At 45.4% G+C, this 26,164-nt stretch overlaps 1 protein-coding gene across 9 annotated transcripts in view; it reads right to left on the bottom strand.

The window, feature by feature from the left end:
- The window catches only part of LOC139273131 (echinoderm microtubule-associated protein-like 6), an 816,712-nt gene that overhangs the window by 439,940 nt on the left and 350,608 nt on the right, over nt 1–26,164 (bottom strand). For all 9 annotated transcript variants that reach the window (XM_070889552.1, XM_070889554.1, XM_070889555.1 and 6 more), the window contains 3 exons: nt 20,351–20,469; nt 8,712–8,898; nt 701–806 (listed from right to left, as the gene is read on the bottom strand). In XM_070889552.1, coding sequence (XP_070745653.1) covers nt 701–806; nt 8,712–8,898; nt 20,351–20,469 — 412 coding nt within the window. The remainder of the gene's footprint in view (nt 1–700; nt 807–8,711; nt 8,899–20,350; nt 20,470–26,164) is intronic.

Genomic DNA, 26,164 nt, shown 5'->3' with positions numbered 1-26,164 from the left:
AATATTGTCGGGATATGGGGAAAGAGCAAAGGAGTGGGACTAACTGGATTGCTCTTCGAAAGAGCTGCCACAGACTCGATGGCCCAAAGGGTCTCATTCTGTGTTGCACTATTCTATGATTCTATGATTCTATGAAAGAAAGAACTTGCATTTATTTAGCACCTTTCACAACTTCAGGACATGCCAAAGCACTTCACAGTGGATGAAGTACTTTTGAAGTGCAGTCACTGTTATAATGTAGTAAAGCAATGTAATTGTTTTTTGCATAGTCCGGAGTATAGCTTGAAGCCATGCAGATTAAAGCATTGTAAGAAAGCAATCTTGATCTTTCAGATTCAGTTGGGTCAGGGGACAGGGGTCTGACCTACTAATGGTACTATTAGTTCAGCTGCTGTCCTTGCCTATCTATGGATAAGTCACTATTGCTGACCTACTTTCTCTCCTGTATCAGTATTTCCTCAGATTCAGGCAGGCTAAATTTTACTTTGTCCAATTGAGATATATTGCAAAGTGCGACAGCCATGTATTTGTTGTGGGGAGGATTGCACTTTGTCTTATTGAGGGAGATGAGAACATGCAGTGAGTAGACTCAGCAAGCATTTGGTTTGACCCTCCAAAGTTGCAAGACTAGTTGTGGCATTGAGAATTAATGTTTTAAGCATTGGTAGATTTTGCAACAGGTGTTTAAGAGGTAACTTACATGAAAAGTCAAGGGCACATACTCCTCTCTGGTGCTGTCCTTTCAGTAGTGACAAACATTTAAGTGTTTGAGTATCCCAGACATGAATTGCTGGATCCCGTCCAACCTAACAAAAAGTATTGTTACAGTTAACACTGCTTTCACTTATTGGTTATTGAAATATACAAACACAAGCTTATATATCGAACTGGAGCTAAAAATTATTTCAATAAATATATCAAAATTGATAACTGGCAAAGTTTGGAACCAAGACATTTATTTTTCTTCCCTTTCTCTTCCTGCTGGACTTTTATGCAACATAGGGTCCCCTTCACCTTCTGGATCCCAGTTTATACTGCTCTGCAACCAGACATGTCGAGGTATACAAGAGCAGGCGGAGGTTGCCTCCCTTCTTTTGGCCTGATTTTTGCTGGGTGCTTCCCCGCAACACAGCAACATTAGTATTTCACCACATGGAAAATTTCAGATCTTAACTAGTATGTTACCACTCTGTGGAAAAGGATAATAAAGTTACTAGCTCAATTTCTTAGAACTAACCAGAAAAGAGGCTATTATAGATCTTATGTTGTGCAATGAGACAGGATTAATTAGTAATCTCATAGTAAGGGATCCTCTAGGAAAAGAGTGATCATAATATTCTAGAATTTTACATTGAGTTTGGGAGTGACGTAATTAAATTCAAAATTAGAGTATTAAACTTAAATAAAGCCAATTACATAGGTATGAGAGGTGAGTTGGCTAAGGTAGATTGGGAAATTAGATTAAAAGGTATGAGCAATGGCAAACATTTAAATAAATATTTCAAAATTCTCAACAAATATACATTCCCTGGAAAAATTAAAACTCCATGGGAAAAGTGATCCATCCGTGGCTAATTAAAGAGGTTAAGCATAGTATTAGATTAAAAGAAGAGGCTTATAGTGTTGCCAAGAAGGGTAGTAAGCCTGAGGATTGGGGGAGTTTTAGAAGCCAGCAAAGGATGATGAAAATATTACTTAAGGAAGTGGCCCTAGAATTAGTGGATGCATTGGTGATCATTTTCCAACAGTCTATCGCCTCTGGATCAGTTCCTATGGACTGGAGGGTAGCTAATGTAACAACACTTTTTAAAAAAGGAGGGAGAGAAAACGGGTAATTATAGACAGGTTAGCCTGACATCAGTAGTGGGGAAAATGTTGGAATCAATTATTAAGGATGAAATAGCAGCGCATTTGGAAAGCAGTGACAGGATCGGTCCAAGTCAGCATGGATTTATGAAATCATGTTTGACAAAACTTCTGGAATTTTTTGAGGATGTAACAAGGGAGAACCAGTGGATGTGGTGTATTTGGACTTTCAAAAGGCCTTTGACAAGATCCCACATAAGAGATTGGTGTGCAAAATCAAAGCACATGGTATTGGGGGTAATGTACTGGCGTGGATAGAGAATTGGTTGGCAGACAGGAAGCAGAGAGTCGGGATAAACGGGTCCTTTTCAGAATGGGAGGCAGTGACTAGTGGAGTGCCGCAGGGCTTAGTGCTGGGACCCCAGCTCTTTACAATTACAGATGAAACTAAACTGGGTGGCGATGTGAACTGTGAGGAGGATGCTAAGAGGCTGCAGGGTGATTTGGACAGGTTAGGTGAGTGGGCAAATGCATGGCAGATGCAGTATAACGTGGATAAATTTGAGGTTATCCACTTTGGTGGCAAAAACACGAAGGCAGAATATTATGTGAATGGCGGCAGATTAGAAAAAGGGGGGGTGCAACGAGACCTGGGTGTCATGGTTCATCAATCATTGAAAGTTGGCATGCAGATACAGCAGGTGGTGAAGAAGGCAAATGGTATATTGGCCTTCATAGCTAGGGGATTTGAGTATAGGAGCAGGGAGGTCTTACTGCAATTGTACAGGGCCTTGGTGAGGCCTCACCTGGAATATTGTGTTCAGTTTTGGTCTCCTAATCTGAGGAAGGACGTTCTTGCTATTGAGGGAGTGCAGCGAAGGTTCACCAGACTGATTCCAGGGATGGCTGGACTGACATATGAGAGACTGGATCAACTGGGCCTTTATACACTAGAGTTTAGAAGGATGAGAGGGAATCTCATAGAAACGTATAAGATTCTGACGGGCGGGACAGATTAGATGCGGGAAGAATGTTCCCGATGTTGGGGAAGTTCAGAAGCAGGGGACACAGTCTTAGGATAAGGGGTAGGCCATTTAGGACTGAGATGAGGAGAAACTTCTTCACTCAGGGAGTTGTTAACCTGTGGAATTTCATGCCGCAGAGAGTTGTTGATGCCAGTTCATTGGATATATTCAAGAGGGAGTTAGATATGGCTCTTATGGCTAAAGGGATCAAGGGGTATGGCGAGAAAGCAGGAAAGGGATACTGAGGTGAATGATCAGCCATGATCTTATTGAATGGTGGTGTAGGCTCAAAGGGCCGAATGGCCTACTCCTGCACCTATTTTCTATGTTTCTATAATGAGGTGGAAAATATGAGTAAAGTAGCAAGAAATATAAAAACTGTAAGAGCATCTACAAGCATGTAAAAAGGAAGAGAGTAGTGAAAGTAAAAGTGGGTCCCTTAGAGATTGAGACAGGAGAAATTATAATGGGGAATAAGGAAATTGCAGAGATGTTAAACAAATACTTTGTGGGAAATTTTTACCAAAAAAAACAAGAGCGTGGGATAGTTAAAGTGCTAGATATCTGAACCCATCCACTTCCTATTTTAACAGAGGTAGGATGGGGGCAGGCAGCTAATTCACTGCCAGGAGGCTGGTTGCCTTTTAAATATTATAATAAGGCTGCAAATTAACTTTAGCTGATCAGGTTTTGCATGCCTCGTGAAACCCGCCAGCTAAAGCAAGGCGAGGACTGCTATAAGTGTAAGGCACTTACCTCCTGCATCCAGCATCCCTGCCTAACCCACACCCCCAACCACAAGGCCTCCAATCTACCCCCCCGCACCCCCCACCCCAGGCATCTCCCATCCAGGCCTCCGTTCCCCTCAAACAGGTCTGCTGGAAACATCCACCCCCACACCACTTGCTCCTCCGGCCGGCCCACAATCCCGATCTTCTAGAGACCCACCTACTCCTCCGGCCACCCTGTGGCCTGCGGTCATGATATTCTGGAGGCCCCCCCTCTGCTCCTCCATCCCACCCGCGATAGCAATCTTCTGGAGACTCTACCCCCTGCTCCTCTGGCCAGCCCCCGATGTTGTTGAGACCCCTCTGCAGGCCTGTGATCTTGTTGACCATCACCCCCGTGCTCCGTCCAGCCACAATCTTGTTGGTCCCACCTACCCCATGCTCCTCATGGCCTGTAATCTTGTTGAGAACTTCCCTCTCCAATCTGTACTGCTCCCGCCTCACAATCTTGTTGACTTCCCCCACTTTCCCCCCCCCTCCCCACCCATGATCTTGTTGCAACCCACTATATGCATCTCTCGGCCCCCACACGATCCTTCCCTCCCTCCTCTGCATGGCCTAATGCCACAGGGCTACTCGCCTGGAGCCTGTCAGCCTCTCAATCTGGCTGGTCGCAGATGGGAGTCAGAGGCTTCCCATGCAAATCAGGCTCAGCGGTTAAATTTGACAGGGCCTGCGGGAAACCCATACTCCCGGGTTTCTCGACCGCTTCGGAGCCTTCCCGCCCACAATCCGCCTTCTCATTAAAATTCAGCCCTTTGTATCTGTCTTCACAGTAGAAGACACAAAACATAGCAGAAATAGTGGATGTCAAGGGTCTAATGAGAGTAAGGAACCTAAAGTAATTAATATTAGTAAAGAAAAAGTACTGGAGAAATTAATGGGACTAAAAGCTGACAAATCCCATGACCTTTTGGCTTACGTCCGAAGGTTCTAACAGAAGTGGCTGCAAAGATAGTGGTTGTGAGCTTCTTAGATTCTGGAACGGTCCTAGTGGATTGGAAGGTAGAAAATGTAACACTGCTATTCAAGATAGGATGGAGAGACAAAAACAGGAACTACAGACCAGTTAGCCTTCCATCAGACATCGGGAAAATGGAGGAAACCATTATTAAGGCAGTGGTAACAGGGCACTTACAAAATTATAATATGATTAGGCAGAGTCAACATGGTTTTATGAAAGGCGAATCAAGTTTTGACAAATCTATCAGAGTTTTTTGAGGATGTAACTAGCAGGGTAGATAAAGGGGAACTAATGGATGTAGTATATTTGGATTTTCAAAAGGCATTCAATCAGGTGCCACACTCATCAAGGACACCAAGGCAGTCAGGACCCGCTGAAAGGAGCACTTCAAAGATCTCCTTAACCGAGACTCTGCCTTTGACCCGAGTGTCCTCGACAACATCCCACAGCATGCTACCCGCCACCATCTCAGCAAAACCCCAGCCCTGCACGAGGTAGAAAAGGCCATCCACCAGCTCAAGGACAACAAGGCAACGGGAGCGGATGGAATCCCCGCTGAGGTACTAAAGTATGGCGGAGAGGCACTATTGGCATGAATGCATGACCTCATCTCTCTCACCTGGAAGGAGGAGAGCATGCTGGGAGATCTCAGAGATGTAGTAATCATGACCATCTTTAAAAAGGGGGACTAGTCCGACTGCGGCAACTACAGAGGAATCTCCCTGTTATCAGCCACTGGGAAAGTCGTCGCTAGAATCCTCCTCAATCGTCTTCTCCCTGTGGCTGAGGAGCTCCTCCCGGAGTCACAGTTTGGATTTCGTCCTCTGCAAAAAAAATGCAGGGAACAGCACCAACCATTGCATATGGCCTTCTTTGACCTTACAAAGGCCTATGACACTGTCAACTGCGAGGGACTATGGAGCGTCCTCTTCTATTTTGGCTGCCCCCAAAAGTTCGTCACCATCCTCCACCTGCTCCACAACATGCAAGCCATGATCCTGACCAACAGATCCATCACAGACCCAATCCGCGTCTGGGCTACTTTATCATGCCAACCCTCTTCTCAATCTTCCTCGCTGCAATACTCCATACAACAGAACCAGTGGGAACCCGTTCAACCTTTGTTGTCTCCAGGCCAACCTCTGTCATTGAACTACAGTACGCCGATGACGCTTGCGTCTGCGCACATTCAGAGACTGAACTCCAAGTCATAGTCAACATCTTCACTGGAGGCACACGAAAGCATGGGCCTTACACTAAACATCCATAAGACAAAGGTCCTCCCAAAACCTGACCCCGCCACACAGCACTGCCCCCAGTCATCAAGATCCACGGCGCGGCCCTAGACAATGTGGACCACTTTCCACACCTCAGGAGCCTATTATCAGCAAATACAGACATCAACAATGAGATTCAACACCGCTTCCAGTGCGCCAGCGCAACCCTCGGCCGCCTGAGGAAAAGAGTGTTCGAAGATCAGGCCCTCAAATCTGCCACCAAGCTCATGGGCTGTAGTGATACCCGCCCTCCTGTATGGCTCAGAGATGTGGACCATATACAGTAGACACCTCAAATCGCTGGAGAAATACCACCAACAAGGTCTCCGCAAGATCCTGCAAATCCCCTGGGAGGACAGACGGACCAACGTTAGCGTCCCCGATCAGGCCAACATCGAAGCACTGACCATTCTCAACCAGCTCAGTTGGGTGGGCCACATTGTTATTGTTCGCATGCCTGACACAAGACTCCTAAAGCAAGCACTCTACTCGGAACTCCTACATGGCAAGCGAGCCCAAGGTGGACAGAGGAAACGTTTCAAGGACACCTTCAAAGCCTCCTTGATAAAATGCAACATCCCCATCGACACCTGGGAGTCCCTGGCCAAAGACCGCCCTACGTGGAGGAAGTGCATCCAGGAGGGCGCTGAGCACCTCGAGTCTCGTCGCCGAGAGCATGCAGAAACCAAGCACAGGTAGCGGAAGGAGCCTGTGGCAAACCATTCCCACCCACCCTTTCCTTCAACGACTGTTTGTCCCAAGTTTGACAGAGACTGTAATTCCCGTATTGGACTGTTAAGTCACCTAAGAACTCACTTTGAGTGGAACCAAGTCTTCCTTGATTTTGAGGGACTGCCTATGATGCTGATGACATGAATGGTTGTTGCATAATATTAGAGCGTATGGGATTGAGAGTATTATATTACCATGGATTGAAGATTGGTTAAAGGACAGCAAATAGAGAGTAGGAATAATCAGGTAATTTGCAAGTTGGCACGCTGTTACCAGTAGGATGCCGCAAGGATCAGTGCTTGGGCCTCGGCTACTTACAATCTACATCAATGACTTACATGAAGGGACTGAGTATAACGTATCCAAGTTTGCTCATGATACAAAGCTAGGTTTGAAAGTAAGCTGTGAGGACGACATGTCTGCAAAGGGATATAGATCGGTTAAATGAGTGGGCAAGGTGGCAGGTTGAGTATAATGTGGAGAAATTTGAGGTTATTCACTTTGGTAGGAAGCATAGAAAAAAGAAATATTTTATAATGCAAGTCTTTTTTTAAATGGTGAGAAACTATTAAATGTTCGTGTCCAGAGGGATTTGTGTGTCCTTGTACATGAAATAAGAAAGTTAACAAGTTAACATACAGATACAGCAAGTAATTAGGAAGGGAAATGGTATGTTCACTTTTATTGTAAGGTGGTTGGAGTACAAGAGTAAGGAAGTCTTACTGCAATTGAGCAGGGCTTTGGTGAGACCTACCTAGAGTACTGTGTAAAGTTTTGGTCTGCGTACCTACGTAAGGATATACTTGCCTTAGAGGGGGTGCAACAAAGTTTCACTAGTAGGATTCCTAGGATGAGGGGGTTGAGGAGGGATTGAGCAGCATGGGCCTATAGGCTCTGGAATTTATAGAATGAGAGGTGATCTAATTGAAATATATAAGCTTGAAAGGAAGATACTGATAGGCTGGGGAGTCTAGAACTAGGGGGCATAGTTTCAGGATAATGGGTCAATCATTTAGGACTGAGATGAAGAGAAATTTCTTTACATAATGTAAGAACATAAGACTTAGGAGTACGCTATTCAGCCCCACGAGCCTGCTCTGCCATTCAATGAGATCATGGCTGGTCATCTATCTCAACTCCACTTTCCTGCACTGTCCCCATATCCCTTGATATCCAAAAATCTATCGATCTCAGTCTTGAATATACTCAAAGACTGAGCCTCCACAGCCCTCTGAGGTAGAGAATTTCAAAGATTCACCACCCTGAGTGAAGAAGTTTCTCCTCTTCTCAGTCCTAAATGGCCGACCCCATAGTCTGAGACTGTGACCCCTGGTTCTAGACTCCTCAATCGGAGGAAACATCCTCAAAGGGTTGTGAATTTTTAGGCGTTCTCTACCCCAGCGGGCTGTGGATGCTTAATCGTTGAGTTTATTCAAGACTGAGATTGATATATTTTTGGGCTCTAAGGGAATCTAGGGATATGGGGATTGGATGAGAGAATGGAGCTGAGGTTGATATTAGCCGTGATCTTACTGAATGGCAGAGCAGGCTCGAGGGACTGTATGGCCTACTGCTGCTTCTATTTTTTATGTTCTGACAAGCTGTGCAGAAAAAGAAAAAGAGAAAGACTTGCCTTTATACAGCACCTTTCACGACCTTAGCGCTTTACAATCAATTAAGTACTTTTGAAGTGTAGTCACTGTTGGAATGTAGGAAATGTACCAGCCAATTTGCGCTCAGCAAGCTCTCACCAAGAGCAATGTGATAATGACCAAATAATCTATTTTTGTGATGTATACTGAGGGATAAATATTGGCCAGGACACCGGGGACAACTCCCCTGCTCTCCTTCAAAATAGTGCCATGGGATCTTTTACATCCACATGAGAGAGCGGGCTTTGGTTTAATGTCTCAACTAAAAGATGGCACCTCCAATAGTATAGCACTCTCTCAGTACTGCAGTAGAGTGTCAGCTTAAATTTTTGTCGTCCATTCTCTGGAGTGTATTTGAAAACACAAACTTCTGAATACCTCCTTGGCACAATTTATATACAATGAAATAAAAAATAAATGATAGTTTCACTGGTAAATACAATTCAGTTTATAGGATTTATAAATACCTGCCCAGTAGCCACATAGTCCTTTATTGGATGAATGGTTAGACAAAGTATATCATCATCGTGTCCAAGATAGAATCTCTGTGAATGCTGTTGTCGATTATAAACAATAGCAACAGCAGCAACATGGTAAACCACTTCAGCAGCTTGAGTGTAGAAGAGATTATTTCGACAATCATATCCTCTGTACCTTAAAAACACAACATACAAACCAAACTTATAAAATATAACAGCATAATGTTTATAAGTACAAGCTTCAATAAAAAAAAATGGCAACTTTCCATGTGATTAAGTGGTTGGACTGTTTAGGATGCAATCTATTATCATAGAATAGAAGGAGACCATTAGGCCCAGCATGCCTATGCCATCACTTTGAAAGAGTTATCCAATTAATTCCATTACCCTGCTCTTTCCCCCTTCAATTATTTATCCAATTCCCTTTTGAAAGTTATTGGCTCTAAAATTGCGGTCGGAGGCTTCATGCGGGTGAACGTCTCTGACCGAAATGTTTTTTCCTAAAGTACCTGGTGGTCCCGGAAGAACATATGGTCCGAGATCTAGATGCGCAGCCCAGCGTATGGGCTCACACATCCCAGGAATGGAAGTGCAACGTGGGATCAAGTGGGCCTGGACCACCAATCACAATGTAATACTATCATTGATAATAATGGGAGCTCCATTTGTACGAGCTCCCATTAATATCACTGAGAATACCCCCAAAAACAGAGAAACAACACAATAAATAAAAAAAACCACCTCAAATATCTAAAATTAATTGAAATTGAATGTTTTAGAGAAAAATATATATTTTTGAAATTTTAATAGGGTTATAAATAAACTTACCTTAGTGGACAGGGTTTTTAATATAAAAATTAGTGACAAAATGTAAATTTTCTAGGCTTTTACCAAGCGTAAGAGTTTGAAGGACATTCACTGGGCAGGAGTTGGGCAAATAGCCAAAAAGAATAGTAAGCCTGAGGATTTTAGAATTCAGCAAAGAAGGACCAAGAAATTGATTAAAAAAAAGGGAAAATAGAATGAGAGTAAACCAGTGGGAGACATAAAAACAGACTGTAAAAGCTTCTACGGGTAGGTAAAAAGGAAAAGATTAGTGAAAGTAAATGTGAATCCCTTACAGGCTGAGATAGGAGAAATTATAATGGGGAATAAAGAAATGGCAGAGAAATTAAACAAATATTTTGTGTCTATCTTCATGGAAGAAGATGCAAAAAAACTTACCGAAAAGACATTTTGACAGATCGCAAATGCTGGTTGTTGGCGCATGCGCATCGCGTGCCGAGAACCGGCATTTGCGAGGCCTCTTCAGGTGCGTGCACGCATCGTACGCACTCGGAGAGGCCACAATTCGAGCTATTATTGATTCTGTTTCCATTATCCTTTGTCAAACATAATTTTCCTTTCATAAATCCGTGTTGACTCTGCCCAATCTTATTATTATTTTCTAAATGCCCTGTTACCACATCCTTAATAATAGAGTCTAGCATTTTCCCTACTCATCTCATAGACAGTCCCTCGGGATCGAGGAAGACTTGCTTTCACTTTTAGCATGAGTTCTTAGGTGGCTGTACAGTCCAATACAAGAACCACAGTTTCTGTCACAGGTGGGACAGATAGTCGTTGAAGGAAAGGGTGGGCAGGGAGCCTGGTTTGCCGCACGCTCCTTCCGCTGCCTGCGCTTGATTTCTGCATGCTCTCGGTGACGATACTCGAGGAGCTCAGCGCCCTCCCGGATGCACTTCCTCCACTTAGGGCGGTCTATGGCCAAGGACTCCCAGGTGTCAGTGGGGATATCGCACTTATCAGGGAGGCTTTGAGGGTGTCCTTGTAACGTTTTCTCTGCCTGCCTTTGGCTCGTTTGCCGTGGACAAGTTCCGAGTGGAGCGCTTGCTTTGGGAGTCTCGTGTCTGGCATGCAAACTATGTGGCCTGCCCAGCGGAGCTGATCAAGTGTGGTCAGTGCTTCAATGCTGGGGAGGTTGGCCTGGATGAGGACGCTAATGTTTGTGCGTCTGTCCTCCCAGGGGATTTGCAAGATCTTGCGGAGACATCGCTGGTGGTATTTCTCCAGCGACTTGAGGTGTCTGCTGTACATGGTCCACGTCTCTGAGCCATACAGGAGGGCGGGTATTACTACGGTCCTGTAGACCATGAGCTCGGTGACAGTTTTGAGGGACTGATCTTCAAACACTCTTTTCCTCAGGCGGCTGAAGGCTGCATTGGCGTGTTGGAGGCAGTGTTGGATCGCATCATCAATGCCTGCTCTTGTTGATAGGAGGCTCCCGAGATAGGGGAAGTGCTCCACGTTGTCCAGGGCCACGCCGTGGATCTTGATGTTTGTGGGGCAGTGCTGTGCGGCGAGGACAGGCTGGTGTAGGACCTTTGTCTTACTAATGTTTCGCGTAAGGCCCATGCTTTCATACACCTCTGTAAATACGTCGACTATGTCCTGGAGTTCAGCCTCTGTGTGTGCAGAGACGCAGGCGTCGTCTGCGTACTGTAGCTCGATGACAGAGGTTGGAGTGGTCTTGGACCTGGCCTGGAAACAGCGAAGGTTGAACAGCTTCCCACTGGTTCTGTAGTTTAGCTCCACTCCAGCGAGGAGCTTATCAACTGTGAGGTGGAGCACGGCAGCGAGGAAGATTGAGAAGAGGGTTGGGGCGATGACGCAGCCCTGCTTGACCTCGGTCTGTCATGAATACTACCGATGTCAGACTAACTGGTCTGTAGTTCCCTGTTTTCTCTCTCCCTCCTTTCTTAAATAGTGGAGTTACATTTGCTGCCTTCCAATCCGCAGGAACCATTCTAGAATCTATGGAATTTTAGAAGGTTACAACCAATTCATCCACTATTTCTATAGCCACCTCTTTCAAAACTCTGGGATTTCAGCCATCAGATCCAGGAGATTTATTGGCTTTCAGTCCCATTAATTTCTCCAGTACCATTTTTTTATTAATACTAATTTCTTTCAGTTCCTCATTCTCGCTAGACCCTTGGTTCTCCACTATTTCCGGTAAGTTTTTTGCATCTTCTTCCATGAAGATAGACACAAAATATTTGTTTAATTTCTCTGCCATTTCTTTATTCCCCATTATAATTTCTCCTATCTCAGCCTGTAAGGGATTCACATTTACTTTCACTAATCTTTTCCTTTTTATCTACCCGTAGAAGCTTTTACAGTCTGTTTTTATGTCTCCCACTGGTTTACTCTCATTCTATTTTCCCTTTCTTTATCAATTTCTTGGTCCTTCTTTGCTGAATTCTAAAATCCTCAGGCTTACTATTCTTTTTGGCATTATAAGCCTCTTCCTTTGATCTAATACTATTTTAACTTCTCTTGTTAGCCACGGTTGGACCACTTTTCCTGTTGGGTTTTTGTGCCTTAAAGGAATGTATATTTGTAAATTATGTAAAGATAATTTATTTCTAAATTATGCATTAATTCTTTAAATACTATCCATTGCTTGTAACTATCATACCTTTTAATGTAGTTTACTAACCTACCTCAGCCAACTCGCTCCTCATACCAACATAGTTTGCTTTGTTTAGATTTAAGACCCTAGTTTCGGATTCAACTAAATCATTTTCAAACTCAATATAAAATTCTATCATATATGATCACTCTTCCCTAAACGTCCCTTTACTACAAGCTTATTTATTAACCTTTTCACATAGCACAATACTGCATCTAAAATAGCCTGTTCCCTGGTTGGTTCCTCAACATACTGATCTAGAAAACGATCTTGTATACATTCCATGAATTCATCCTCTACACTACTACTGCAAATTTGTAGATTAAAGTCCATGATTACTGTATTATCCTTATTACATGCATTTCTAATTTCCTGACTTAAACTCTGCTCTACATTACAACTATTGTTTGGTGCCTATAAACAACTCCCACCAATGTTTTCTGCCCCATGTTATTTCTTAGCACCAACCAAACTGATTTTACTTCTTGATTTTATAGCTGAGATCCTTTCTCTTGACTATCTTTATCCCATCCTTTATTCCTATCTCTTCTAAAAGTTAAGTATCCTGGAATATTTAGTTCCCAACCTTGGCCACTTTGCAACCACGTCTCCGTAATGGCTATTAGATCAAACCTATTAATTCATCTATTTTGTTCCAAATGCTTTAAGCAGTCAGATATAGTGCCTTTAACTTTGACCCTGATGTCACCTTAGTCACTGATGCCTTATTACCGTTGTTACTTTCTCTGTCCCTTCCTGATCCACTCTTATTTTTACCCAAAACTCTACTCTGCTCTAAAGCTTTGACGTTTCTCTTGCTGCTTTAAAAATTACTCTTTCCTGAAATATCCAACCCTCTTCATTAGTTTAAAGCCCTGTCTACTGCCCTAGTTATTTGGTTCATCGGGACACTGGTCCCAAACGGTTTAAGTGGAGCCCGTCCCAATAAAACAGCTCCCTCTTTCCCCAGTACTAGCACCAGTGCTCCATGAACTGAAACCGCTTCCTCCCACACCACTCTGAGTCACACATTTAAACCTCTAATCTGTCTGTCCCTATGCCAATTTGCACATGGCTCAGGTAACAATCCAGAGATTATTACCTTTGAGGTTCTGTTTTTTAATTTGGATCCTAGCTCCTCAAACTTCCTCAGCAGGACCTCATTTCTGGTTCTACCTAAGTCATTGGTTCCCATGTGGACCACGACAACTGAATCCTCCCCCTCCCACTCCAAGTTCTTCTCTAGTCGCGAGGAGATATCCTTAACCCTGGCACGGGGTGGGCAACACAACTGCCAGAACTCCCCATTATGGCTGCAGAGAACAGAATCTATCCCCCTGACTATACTGTTGATTACCACTACCACACTCTTTTTTTTTTTTACGCCTCCCACTTGAATGACCTGCTGAACCACAGTGGTCAGTTTGCATAACCTCCCTGCAGTCCTTTTCCTCATCCATACAGTCAGCAAGTACTTCATACCTATTGGACAAGATCAAGGGCTGAGGCTCCTCCATCACTACATCCTAGGTCCCCATATCTGGCTCACTTACAGTCACACCCTTCTGTCCCTGACCATTGACGATCTCTAAAGTACTACTTAACCTAAGGGGTGTAACTGTCTCCTGGAACAATGTGTCCAGGTAACTCTCCCCCTCCCTGATGCCCCGCAATGTCTGCACCCGTACTCCAGCTCAACAACTCTGAGCCGAAGTTCCTCAAGCTACAGACAGTTACTGCAGATATGGTTGCTTGGGATTGCAATGCTCTCCACAAACTCCCACAGTTAAGGCACACCACCTGCCCTGCTATGTCTATCTAACCTTCTTCATTTATAACAACCCCAAGCACTCTTTTTAAAAAAAAAAAGTGCAGGGCTGAGGAATCGCGGTGTCAAAACAAATGAGGAGGCACCAGACTGGGGGAGAGAAATAAATTTTGCCCGACCTGACCACCACTGCCTTTAAATATTGCTCTCCAAGCAGCCAGGCGAGGTGATAACGCCACCTGCAGCTGCCGTTGTTAAGGCCCGGCAATGCTACAGGGGCGGGAGCGAATATCACATTCGTGCCAAACGGGGCGCTACGCACCAGATGACGTCCCAATCTGCGGGGCGCAAGAGAGCAAGGCAGTACATGTTAGTGCCAAACTGCCAGGGAAGTTCGCCATGCCCAGTCGGTAACCCCTTAGCGCCTGTTACACTCTCTTTCCCTCCCTCCCTCCTTTCTTCCTTTCCACCCCCCCCCCCCCCCCCCGCCCACATGCATTAATGAGAGGCGCAAACCAGGCCAATTTTTCTCCCCCCTGCCCATATTGTCCCTGGAGATTGCAATGAGCATTAAGTGGCGATTGCCAATAATTTATTTCATTAATCAAATGTGAGCCACAACGAAAGACTGTCTAAGGTTAATTACCTCAAAAACATAGCGAGAATCCTGAAGTTGCGGTCAGTCGTTCACTACTCCAACACCGGCTGCGCTGTGTGCCTCAGCTACCCCCGCACCCCCCCCAAACCCCACCCCCCATAGCTGGCAATCAGTATAATCAGTGAATTGAACAAAAATTCTGGGCTGGACTTTTTGCCCCTGGCTGCTTCTGTTTTTGCCCCAAAGGGGCGGCAATGAGCTCTTCTGGGTGGGCGGCCAGCTTCAAATGCCCTGCCGGGGTTTTCGAGGCCGGTTTCGGCAAGGCACGGAGCATTATCACCCATAAGAGGCGAGCCAGTGTGCAACGCCCCTGGTTGCGACACCGGATCGATTTTTGCCTCCCGCCCGACCCTTAGCGCTGCGTAGAGCGCCAGCTGGGAACGACTGTGAAAATGGGCAATTCGAGCTGTAGCGGCTGCAGTGAAGTAAGTAATGTCGACCTCAAGTAAGTGTGATTGTTTTTTATTTTTTTACGTTTATGTAGTGGTGGTGTGGTGTGAGGTATTTTTGGGGAATGTTTTTGGTGGGTTTTTTTCAGGTTTTGTCCTTCTCCCTAGGACTCCCTTAGAACACTCTGAGGCCAGCTCTTTAGTTTGGGATTTTTGCAGACTATGTCGGCCTAGCGCCCTAAGAGAGGTGTGCAATGCCTCCCTTAGTGCTCCGCCCCACACTCAGGGTCCACCTACCCAATTTTGCTGACTGAGGAGCAAACTTTTTCCAGGCGGTATCAGAACTCACCATCATCAGCATAGGCGGTCCCTCGAAATCAAGGAAGACTTGCTTCCGCTCCAAAAATGAATTCTCAGGAGACTGTACAGTCCAATACGAGAATTACAGTCTCTGTCACAGGTGGGACAAACAGTCGTTGAAGGAAAGGGTGGGTGGGGAGTCTGGTTTGCCACACGCTTCTTCCGCTGCCTGCGCTTGTCCTCCACATGCTCTCGGTGACGAGACCCGAGGTGCTCAGCGCCCTCCAAGATGCTCTTCCTCCACTTGGGGCGGTCTTGTGCCAGGGATTCCCAGGTGCCAGTAGGAATGTTGCACTTTATCAAGGAGGCTTTTAGGGTCTCCTTGAAATGTTTCCTCTGCCCACCTGGGGCTCGCCTGACGTGTAGGGGTTCCAAATAGAGTGCCTGCTTTGGGAGTCTCGTGTCGGGTATGCGGACAATGTGGCTTGCCCAACGGAGCTAGTCGAGGTGGAGGTTACACCTTCTTCTGGATAGATAAACCAGAGGAAGAACGACACCTCCATGGAGTTGGCTTCGCCATCAAGAACGAGCTAGGGAAAACCAACTCCAGCGGTACCCTACTGCTGACAAAATGCCTAGAACACGACCTTGTCATCACCAACACCTTGTTCCGCCAGAGGGACAAGTACAAGGCATCTTGGCAGCACCATCGCTCCAAGCACTGGCACCTACTCGACTACGTCATCGTCCAAGTGAGGGACCGCAAGGACGTGCACATCATCCGTGCCATGGCAGGAGCCGATGACTGCTGGACGGACCACCGCCTAATCCATTCCGTCATCAACATTAATATAGCCCCAAAGCGGCAACGGCAATAGATGCAATGCCGTAGAAAAATCAACACCGGAGCATTCAAAGACCCAGTTAAGACAGCCCTATACAGCCAGCGCCTCACTGCCAACTTGGCGACCCTCGATGACCCTGAGTCACAGAATGCCCACAGCGCCTGGTCTGCCCTCAAGACCTCCATAACCAGCGCCTGCGAAGAAATGCTCGGTCACTCAACCAGGAAATACCAGGACTGGTTTGACGAGAATGACCAGGAGATCCAGGAGCTAATAAACCGCAAGCACAGGGCATTTCTGAACTTAAAGCAGAAACCCAATTCGGGAGCAGCAAAGCAACTCTACAGATGGCTGAAGGCTGAAGTCCAACAAAAAGCCTGCGACCTAAAGAATAGATGGTGGGTGGAGAAAGCACAAGAGATTCAGCAGTTGGTCAACAGCCATGACGTGCGAGGATTCTTCACCGCAGTTAAGTCCACCTGCGGCCTAAGCATCCAAGGCCCCACCCCACTGCTGGCCAAGAACGGGGAAACACTCATTAAGGACACCGAGGCAATCAGGGCCCGCTGGAAGGAGCACTTTGAAGATCTCCTTAACAGAGACTCTGCCTTCGACACGAGTGTCCTCGACTCCATCCCGCAGCATGCTACCTGCCACCATCTCAGCAAAACCCCAGCCCTGCGCAAGATAGAAAAGGTCATCCGTCAGCTCAAGAGCAACAAGGCATCAGGAGCAGATGGAATCCCCACTGAGGCACTAAAGTATGGCGGAGAAGCACTATTGGCATGAATGCATGACCTCATCTCTCTCATCTGGAAGGAGGAGAGCATGCCAGGAGATCTCAGAGATGCCGTAATCGTGACCATCTTTAAAAAAGGGGACAAGTCTGTCTGCGGCAACTACAGAGGAATCTCCCTACTGTCGGCCACTGGAAAAGTCGCCACTAGAGTCCTCCTCAACCATTTTCTCCCTGTTGCTGAAGAGCTCCTCCCAGAGTTGCAATGCAGATTTTGTCCACTAAGGGGTATAACGGACATGATCTTCACTGCGCAACAACTAGAGAAATGCAGGGAACAGCATCAACCTTTGTACGTGGCCTTCTTTGATCTCACAAAGGCCTTTGACACAGTCAATTGGGCTATGGAGCGTCCTCCTCCACTTCGGCTGTCCCCAAAAGTTTGTCACCATCCTCCGCCTGCTCCATGGTGACATGCAAGCCGTGATCCTGTCCAATGGATCCACTGCAGACCCAATCCACTGATCTTCCTTGCTGCAATACTCCATCTCACTCTCAACAAGCTCCCCGCTGGAGTGGAACTAAACTATAGAACCTATGGAAACCTGTTCAACCTTCGCCACCTCGAGGCTAGATCCAAGGTCATGCCATCCTCTATCATCGAACTACAGTATGCGGACGATGCTTGCGTCTGCACACACTCAGAGGCCGAACTCCAAGCCATCGTCAACAACTTTACCGAGTCGTACGAACGCATGTGCCTCACACTAAACATCCGTAAGACAAAGGTCCTCTACCAACCTGACCCTGCCATATAGCATTGCCCCCCAGTCATCAAAATTGACGGCGTGGCCTTGGACAACGTGGACCATTTTCCATACCTCGGGAGCATGCTATCAGAAAGGGCAGACATCCATGATGAGGTTCAACACCGCCTCAAGTGTGTCAGCGCAGCCTTCGGTCGCCTGAGGAAAAGAGTGTTTGAAGACCAGGACCTCAAATCTGGCACCAAGCTTATGGTCTACAGGGCAGTAGTGATACCCGCCCTCCTATATGGCTCAGAGACGTGGACTATATACCTCAAAGCACTGGAGAAGTACCACCAACACTGCCTCCACAAGATCCAGCAAATCCACTGGTAGGATAGACGCACCAACGTCAGTGTTCTCGACCAGGCCAACATCCCCAGATAGAAGCACTGACCACACTCGACCAGCTCTGTTGGGTGGGCCACATCGTCTGCATGCCCGACACGAGACTCCCTAAGCAAGCGCTTTACTCGGAACTCCTACACTGCAAGCGAGCCCCAGGTGGGCAGAGGAAACATTTCACCGACTCCCTCAAAGCCTCCTTGATAAAGTGCACCTGGGAATCCCTGGCACAAGACTGCCCAAAGTGGAGAAAGAGCATCCTGGAGGGCGTTGAGCACCTCGAGTCTCATAGCCAAGAGCTTACAGAAGTCAAGCGTGGACAGCGGAAGGAGCATGCGGCAAACCAGGCTCCCCACCCACCCTTTCCTTCAACCACTGTCTGCCCCACCTGTGACAGAGATTGTAATTCCCGCATTGGACAATACAGCCACCTGAGAACACACTTTTAGGGCTCAATTTTGACAATGATTTGCATCAATTTTTTTGGAGTAAGTTGATTTTTCTGGCGTAAGTTTAAAAAATGCCATTTTCCACATAAAAATTGCTCCAGAGTAAGTCAGTTAGGTACGATTTTTTTTTTAGTTCAGTTTTTTTTTCCCCAAAGTGGAGCGTTCCCAGACATTTACACCAGTTTTGGCCATTTATGCCACTTTGGCCAGCTAAAACTTACTCCAAATTGACTTAGGTCAGCATATGTGGCCAGCTCTGAAAAATATTGCGGGCAGTTAAGAATTTGGCACAGGCTAGTACATTTAAAGCACCAACACTTACAAAGCACTAAACAGAGCACAAAAATAAACATTCAATAACAAATAAAAAATAGAAGTCCTACCTTTATGCCAGAATCAAGTTTTTTTTAAAAGTTCCTCCCCCCGCCCCCATCAAAACACTCTTTCTTCTCCCCGCCCCACACCCCCCCGCAAAACTATCCTCCTGCCCCCCCCACAATCAAAACTCTCAAGCACAACCATCAGTAAATGAAAAATAAAACTGAAGTCCTACCTTGGCCCGGAAAGTCAGCGGGCCGGCCCGCCCGCCCGTGCAGGAGGCCACTCGGCTAGGGATAGGGTGCGGCGAAGATCGGGGCGTCCCTTCGGCCGGGAATAGGGACTGCGAGCATCGGGTCCTGCTCACAGCCCGCAGGACATGCTGGGAGGGCAGGAGCATGCGCGCAGCTGCCGGCAGTACTTTCTGCGCTGGCCTATTGCTCCGCCCCCCCCACTTCACTAGCTACGCCACGCTGGGACACCAGAGAGTCGGCAGAGCGGGCAGGATGGGGCCACTTTTTTTCGGCGCCATTTCCAGCGCGCAAAGTCACCGCATTTAAGGTAAGTGCACCGAAAAAAGGGGTTGGGGAAAATTGGGCCCAAAGAATGGAAGCAAGTCTTCCTCGATTTCGAAGGACTGCCTATGATGATGATGATTCCTGTCAACCCTCGCGAAGAATAGCCAGTTGGGTAATGTATCAGAGGGCAACAGAACAGGATCCTAATACCCTTGGGAGAAGTTGGTGAGAAATCTGATCTCTGGCATGTCTTTTGTAGCACTGCAATACGTTTTGTGTCTGTACAATAATTTATAAACTGACTGAGTGTTTAGCGATTTGAGTCTCGCTGGGGCTCGGTGATTTTGATATGACTACATCAATGAGTTTCTTTGTTTTTCTTTAACCGATTTTTCAATATACAAATGTAAGACTATATTTTGAGCTGTTATTCAATCGTTTCAAGACACACTACTCAAAAAAATTCAGGTCAAAAATTACTTTTTGAAATAAAATTCAAATATTTTATAGTAGATGTTTGTTGGTATATGATTTGTTTCTTATCTATAATTGTTAAAATATCTTCTGAAAGTTTATATTTTTGTTTTTTGCAAAGTCTTACAACAGTTGTCGAGTAACTAGTTTTACAGTTTTAATTATGGCATAATAAAATCAATGGCTCAGATAAATTTTGGGTGAATCTGTATCATATTTGTTAGCACGTTAATAAGTGTTATTTTTATTGTACAAAGGACATGAAAGGTACTTTATACAATAAATGCTATAACAAATTTTAATGGTAGCTGTTAACACAATTCATTTTATGTGTGCGGCCCTCAACAACACACCAAAACTTGTTCAGTGGCCCTTCAGCCTAAATAATTGCCCACCCCTGCCCTAGTGGAAAGTCAAGCTACAGTGAGCCTTGGGGCATGGATTCTATTTATAAAATAATGTAATTTTCCCCGAGTGACTGGAGTGATGCTCATGTGGTCCAGCCGCAAAATAAAAGCAGCAGAAAAAAAAAGTTTATAAAAGTACCCGTGGACAAATTGTAGTTTCAGACTCCCTTCAGGGGCATTCTCTCTTTTTAGAGAAGCTGCTGCTTGCTTTTTCTCTTTACTTTGCTGTTTGAGCTGAGGTAGATCTTCTTTGTAGACCTAAAAGTTAAAACAAAATATTACATTTCCACTGTACAAAACAAATTTTTACAAAAGGAAGTTGTCTGAAGCACTAAACATTTTTGGAGTCGAAATTCCAAGATCCTGATGCTGGGATTGCATCACTAACTCCGATGGACTTTTTGGGGGTTTGAGGAGGTTCTCTCTTACCATTTCACAACTTCATGCGCTTGCTGGAACTGATGGATAGCCCAGTTGAAGACTTGTGGACCGAGGGGGGGTACTTGGGTACTCCTCCCCTACCCCACCCTCGAAGGATCACAGCAACTCCCCAGACCCCTTTGTAAGAGGGCTATGTAAAAATTCCTAAGGGATTGGTGGTAATAGGAATTCATAGGTATAAGGTAAGTAATCATTAGATTGGAATTTACTTTCGTCTTGTAAGGTAAAAGAAACTGCAAGGTCAATGGCAGTTAGCTGTAAGTGGTAGCTTGTTTTGGTGGTAAAAGCAGTGAGCTGGAAGCTGATGAAGCAGTTGTAACTTGTTTGACATTTGAGGTATGTACTAGGCACTAGTTTGCAAAAGCACAGAGCTTGAAGTCAGAGCTGGGTGAATTGCAATCGGAGTGGCTCACAGACAGAGTGGAAGAATTTGGTGGAGAAGAGGAAAGCAGTTTCTCACGTCAATTTCAAAAGAAGTGGAGCCACAGAGCACGAGGATTCTATTTTAAGTATCTAGATAACTAATATTTAGGTTTTTGGGCCTAGAAATTCAATCAACCCCGAAAACGTGTGGTCCCACCCCGGCCAAGGTTAATGGCCAGCTGCAAAAAGAGTATTTTGGTACTGTCTGCTGATTTAAATGAGCCGAGCGCAGAAGCTCCCGTACAATGCGCTCTTTCCAGCGATAACATCAGCAGAAAGCCAAAGATCACGTCTAAAGGATCAGTGCAGTGTTCTCGAGCAGTCACTTATTAACAGTGAAAGACTGCGGCATAAGAACATAAGAATTAGGAGGAGTAGGCCATACGGCCCTTCGAGCCATTCAATAAGATCATGGCTGATCTTTGACTTCAACACTTTCTGCACGATCCCCATATCCCTTGATTCCCCAAGAGTCCAAAAATCTAACTATCTCAACCTTGAATAAACTCAACGACTCAGCTTCCACAGGCCTTTGGAGCAGAGAATTCCAAAGATTCACAACTCTGAGTGACGAAATTCCTCCTCATTTCAGTCTTAAATGGCCGACCCCTTATCCTGAGATTATGCCCCCTAGTTCGAGATTCACCAGCCAGGGAACACAACCTCTCAGCATCTACCTTGTCAATCCCTCAGTATCTTATATAAGAACATAAGAATTAGGAACAGGAGTAGGCCATCTAGCCCCTCGAGCCTGCTCTGCCATTCAATAAGATCATGGCTGATCTGGTCGTGGACTCAGCTCCACTTACCCGCCCTCTCCCCGTAACCCTTAATTCCCTTATTACTTAAAAATCTATCTATCTTTGACTTGAAAACATTCAATGAGCCAGCCTCAACTGCTTCCTTGGGCAGAGAATTCCACAGATTCACAACCCTCTGGGAGAAGAAATTCTTTCTCAACTCGGTTTTAAATTGGCTCCTCCGTATTTTGAGGCTGTGCCCCCTAGTTCTAGTCTCCCCCACCAATGGAAACAACCTCTCTGCCTCTATCTTGTCTATCCCTTTCATGATTTTAAAAGTTTCTATAAGATCACCCCTCATCCTGCTGAACTCCAAGGAGTAAAGACCCAGTCTACTCAATCTATCATCATAAGGTAACCCCCTCATTTCTCGAATCAGCCTAGTGAATCGTCTTTGTACCCCTTCCAAAGCTAGTATATCCTTCCTTAAGTAAGGTGACCAAAACTGCACGCAGTACTCCAGGTGCGGCCTTACCAATACCTTATACAATTGCAGCAACACCTCCCTGCTTTTGTACTCCATCCCTTTCGCAATGAAGGCCAACATTCCATTTGCCTTCCTGATTACCTGCTGCACCTGCAAACTAACCTTTTGGGTTTCATGCACAAGGACCCCCAGGTCCCTCTGCACCACAGCATGTTGTAATTTTTCCCCATTCAAATAATATTCCCTTTTACTGTTTTTTTTTTCCCAAGGTGGATGACCTCACACTTTCCGACATTGTATTCCATCTGCCAAACCCTAGCCCATTCGCTTAACCTATCCAAATCTCCTTGCAGCCTCTCTGAGTCCTCTACACAACCCGCTTTCCCACTAATCTTAGTGTCATCTGCAAATTTTGTTGCACTACACTCTGTCCCCTCCTCTAGGTCATCTATGTATATTGTAAACAGTTGTGGTCCCAGCACTGATCCCTGTGGCACACCACTAACCACTGATTTCCAACCGGAAAAGGACCCATTTATCCCGACTCTCTGCTTTCTGTTCGCCAGCCAATTCTCGATCCATGCTAATACATTTCCTCTGACTCCGCGTACCTTTATCTTCTGCAGTAACCTTTTGTGTGGCACCTTATCGAATGCCTTTTGGAAATCTAAATACACCACATCCATCGGTACACCTCTATCCACCATGCTCGTTATATCCTCAAAGAATTCCAGTAAATTAGTTAAACATGATTTCCCCTTCATGAATCCATGCTGCGTCTGCTTGATTGCACTATTCCTATCCAGATGTCCTGCTATTTCTTCCTTAATGATAGTTTCAAGCATTTTCCCCACTACAGATGTTAAACGAACCGGCCTATAGTTACCTGCCTTTTGCCTGCCCCCTTTTTTAAACAGAGGCGTTACATTAGCTGCTCTCCAATCCGCTGGTACCTCCCCAGAGTCCAGAGAATTTTGGTAGATTATAACAAATGCATCTGCTATAACTTCCGCCATCTCTTTTAATACCCTGGGATGCATTTCATCAGGACCAGGGGACGTCTACCTTCAATCCCATTAGTCTGTCCAGCACTACCTCCCTAGTGATAGTGATCATCTCAAGGTCCTCCCTTCCCACATTCCTATGACCAGCAATTTTTGGCATGGTTTTTGTGTCTTCCACTGTGAAGACGGAAGCAAAATAATTGTTTTAAGATCTCAGCCATTTCCACATTTCCCATTATTAAATCCCCCTTTTCATCTTCTAAGGGACCAACATTTACTTTAGTCACTCTTTTTCGTTTTATATATCTGTAAAAGCTTTTACTATCTGTTTTTATGTTTTGCGCAAGTTTACCTTCGTAATCTATCTTCCCTTTCTTTATTGCTTTTTTAGTCATTCTTTGCTGTTGCTTAAAATCTTCCCAATCCTCTAGTTTCCCACAAACCTTGGCCACCTTATACGCATTGGTCTTTGATTTGATACTTTCCTTTATTTCCTTGGTTATCCACGGCTGGTTATCTCTTCTCTTGCCGCCCTTCTTTTTCACTGGAATATATTTTTGTTGCGCATTATGAAAGAGCTCCTTAAAAGTCCTCCACTGTTCCTCAATTGTGCCACCGTTTAGTCCTTGTTTCCAGTCTACTTTAGCCAACTCTGCACTCATCCCACTGTAGTCCCCTTTGTTTAAGCGTAGTACTCTCGTTTCTGACACAACTTCCTCATCCTCAATCTGTATTACAAATTCAACCATATTGTGATCACTCATTCCGAGAGGATCTTTTACAAGGAGATCGTTTATTTTTCCTGTCTCATTACACAGGACCAGATCCAAAATGGCTTGCTCCCTTGTAGGCTCTGTTGCATACTGTTCTAAGAAACAATCCCGTATGCATTCTATGAATTCCTCCTCCAGGCTACCCCCTGCGATTTGATTTGACCAATCGATATGTAAGTTAAAATCCCCCATAACTACTGCCGTTCCTTTTTCACATGCCTCCATTATTAACTTGATTATTGCCCGCCCCACCATGACGTTATTATTTGGGGGCCTATAAACTACGCCGACCAGTGACTTTTTCCCCTTACTATCTCTAATCTCCACCCACAATGATTCAACATTTTGTTCATTGGAGCCAATATCATCCCTCACAACTGCCCTGATATCATCCCTTATTAACAGAGCTCCCCACCTCCCTTCCCTTCCTGCCTATCTTTCCGAATCGTCAGATACCCCTGTACGTTTAATTCCCAATCCTGGCCACCTTGCAACCATGTCTCTGTAATGGCCACCAAATCATACCCATTTGTAATGATTTGTGCCGTCAACTCATTTACTTTATTTCTAATGCTGCGTGCATTTAGGTAGAGTGTTTTCATCCTAGTTTTTAAACCATGATTTTTAGTTTTTACCCCTTCTGCAGCCCTTTTATATTCAGTGGCCCTTTTTGTTTCTTGCCTTTGGTTTCTCTGCCCTCCACTTTTACTCATCTCTTTTTTCTGTCTTTTGTTTTTGTCTCCTTTTTGTTTCCCTCTGTCTCCCTGTATTGGTTCCCATCCTCCTGCCATATTAGTTTAACTCCTCACCAACAGCACTAGCAAACACTCCCCCTAAGACATTGGTTCCGTTCCTGCCCAAGTGCAGACCGTCCGGTTTGTACTGGTCCCACCTCCCCCAGAACCTGTTCCAATGCCCCACGAATTTGAATCCCTCCCTGCTGCACCACTGCTCAAGCCACGTATTCATCTGTGCTATCCTGCGATTCCTACTCTGACTAGCACGTGGCACTGGTAGCAATCCCGAGATTACTACTTTTGAGGTCCTACTTTTTAATTTAACTCCTAGCTCCTTAAATTCGTCTCATAGGACCTTATCCCTTTTTTTACCTATGTCGTTGGTACCAATGTGCACCACGACAACTGGCTGTTCTCCCTCCCTTTTCAGAATGTCCTGCACTCGCTCGGAGACATCCTTGACCCTTTCAACAGGGAGGCAACATACCATCCTGAACTCTCGATTGCGGCTGCAGAAACGCCTATCGATTCCCCTTATGATTGAATCCCCTATCACTATCGCTCTCCCACTCTTTTTTATGCCCTCCTGTACAACAGAGCCAGCCACAGTGCCATGAACTTGGCTGCTGTTGCTCTCCCCTAATGAGTCATCTCCCTCAACAGCACTCAAAACAGTGTATCTGTTTTGCAGGGGGATGACCAGATGGGACCCCTGCACTACCTTCTTTGTACTACTCTTCCTGCTAGTCTTCCATTCCCTAGCTGGCTGTGGATCCTTCTCATGCGGTAAGACCAACTCACTACACGTGCCACTTATGTCATTCTCAGCATCGTGGATGCTCCAGAGTGAATCCACCCTCAGCTCCAATTCCGCAACACGGTCCATCAGGAGATGGAGGCGGATACACTTCTTACACATGTAGTCGTAAGGGACACCGGAAGCGTCCCTGAGTTCCCACATGGCACAGGAGGAGCATATCACGTGACCAATCTCTCCTGCCATGCCTTAACCCTTAGATACCCTTAAATTGGTAATAACAATGCTACAGTTTACTTACTGATATAAAAATAAAAAGAAAAGCTACTCACCAATCACCAGCCAATCACTTACCCCATTGGCTGTGACGTCACCTTTTGATTCCTTTCTACTTCTTTTTTGCTTTCTTTCCCGCTGTAGCTGCACAAGTACACCTTTTATAGGCCGCTCTGATACTGCTCCCGCCTCTCGCCAACTGCCGCTGACTCTCGAGCTCCCGCTGGGCCTTTTATAGGCCGCTTTTATATGTTTCAATGAGATCACCTCTCATCTTCGAAACTCCAGAGAGTATAGGCTCATTCTACTCAATCT

This window comes from Pristiophorus japonicus, chromosome 9 (genome assembly GCF_044704955.1).
Source record: "Pristiophorus japonicus isolate sPriJap1 chromosome 9, sPriJap1.hap1, whole genome shotgun sequence".
NCBI classification, from domain to species: domain Eukaryota; kingdom Metazoa; phylum Chordata; class Chondrichthyes; family Pristiophoridae; genus Pristiophorus; species Pristiophorus japonicus.
The sequence above is the reverse complement of the archived record's forward strand: the minus strand, read 5'-3'. Positions and strand labels throughout refer to the sequence as shown.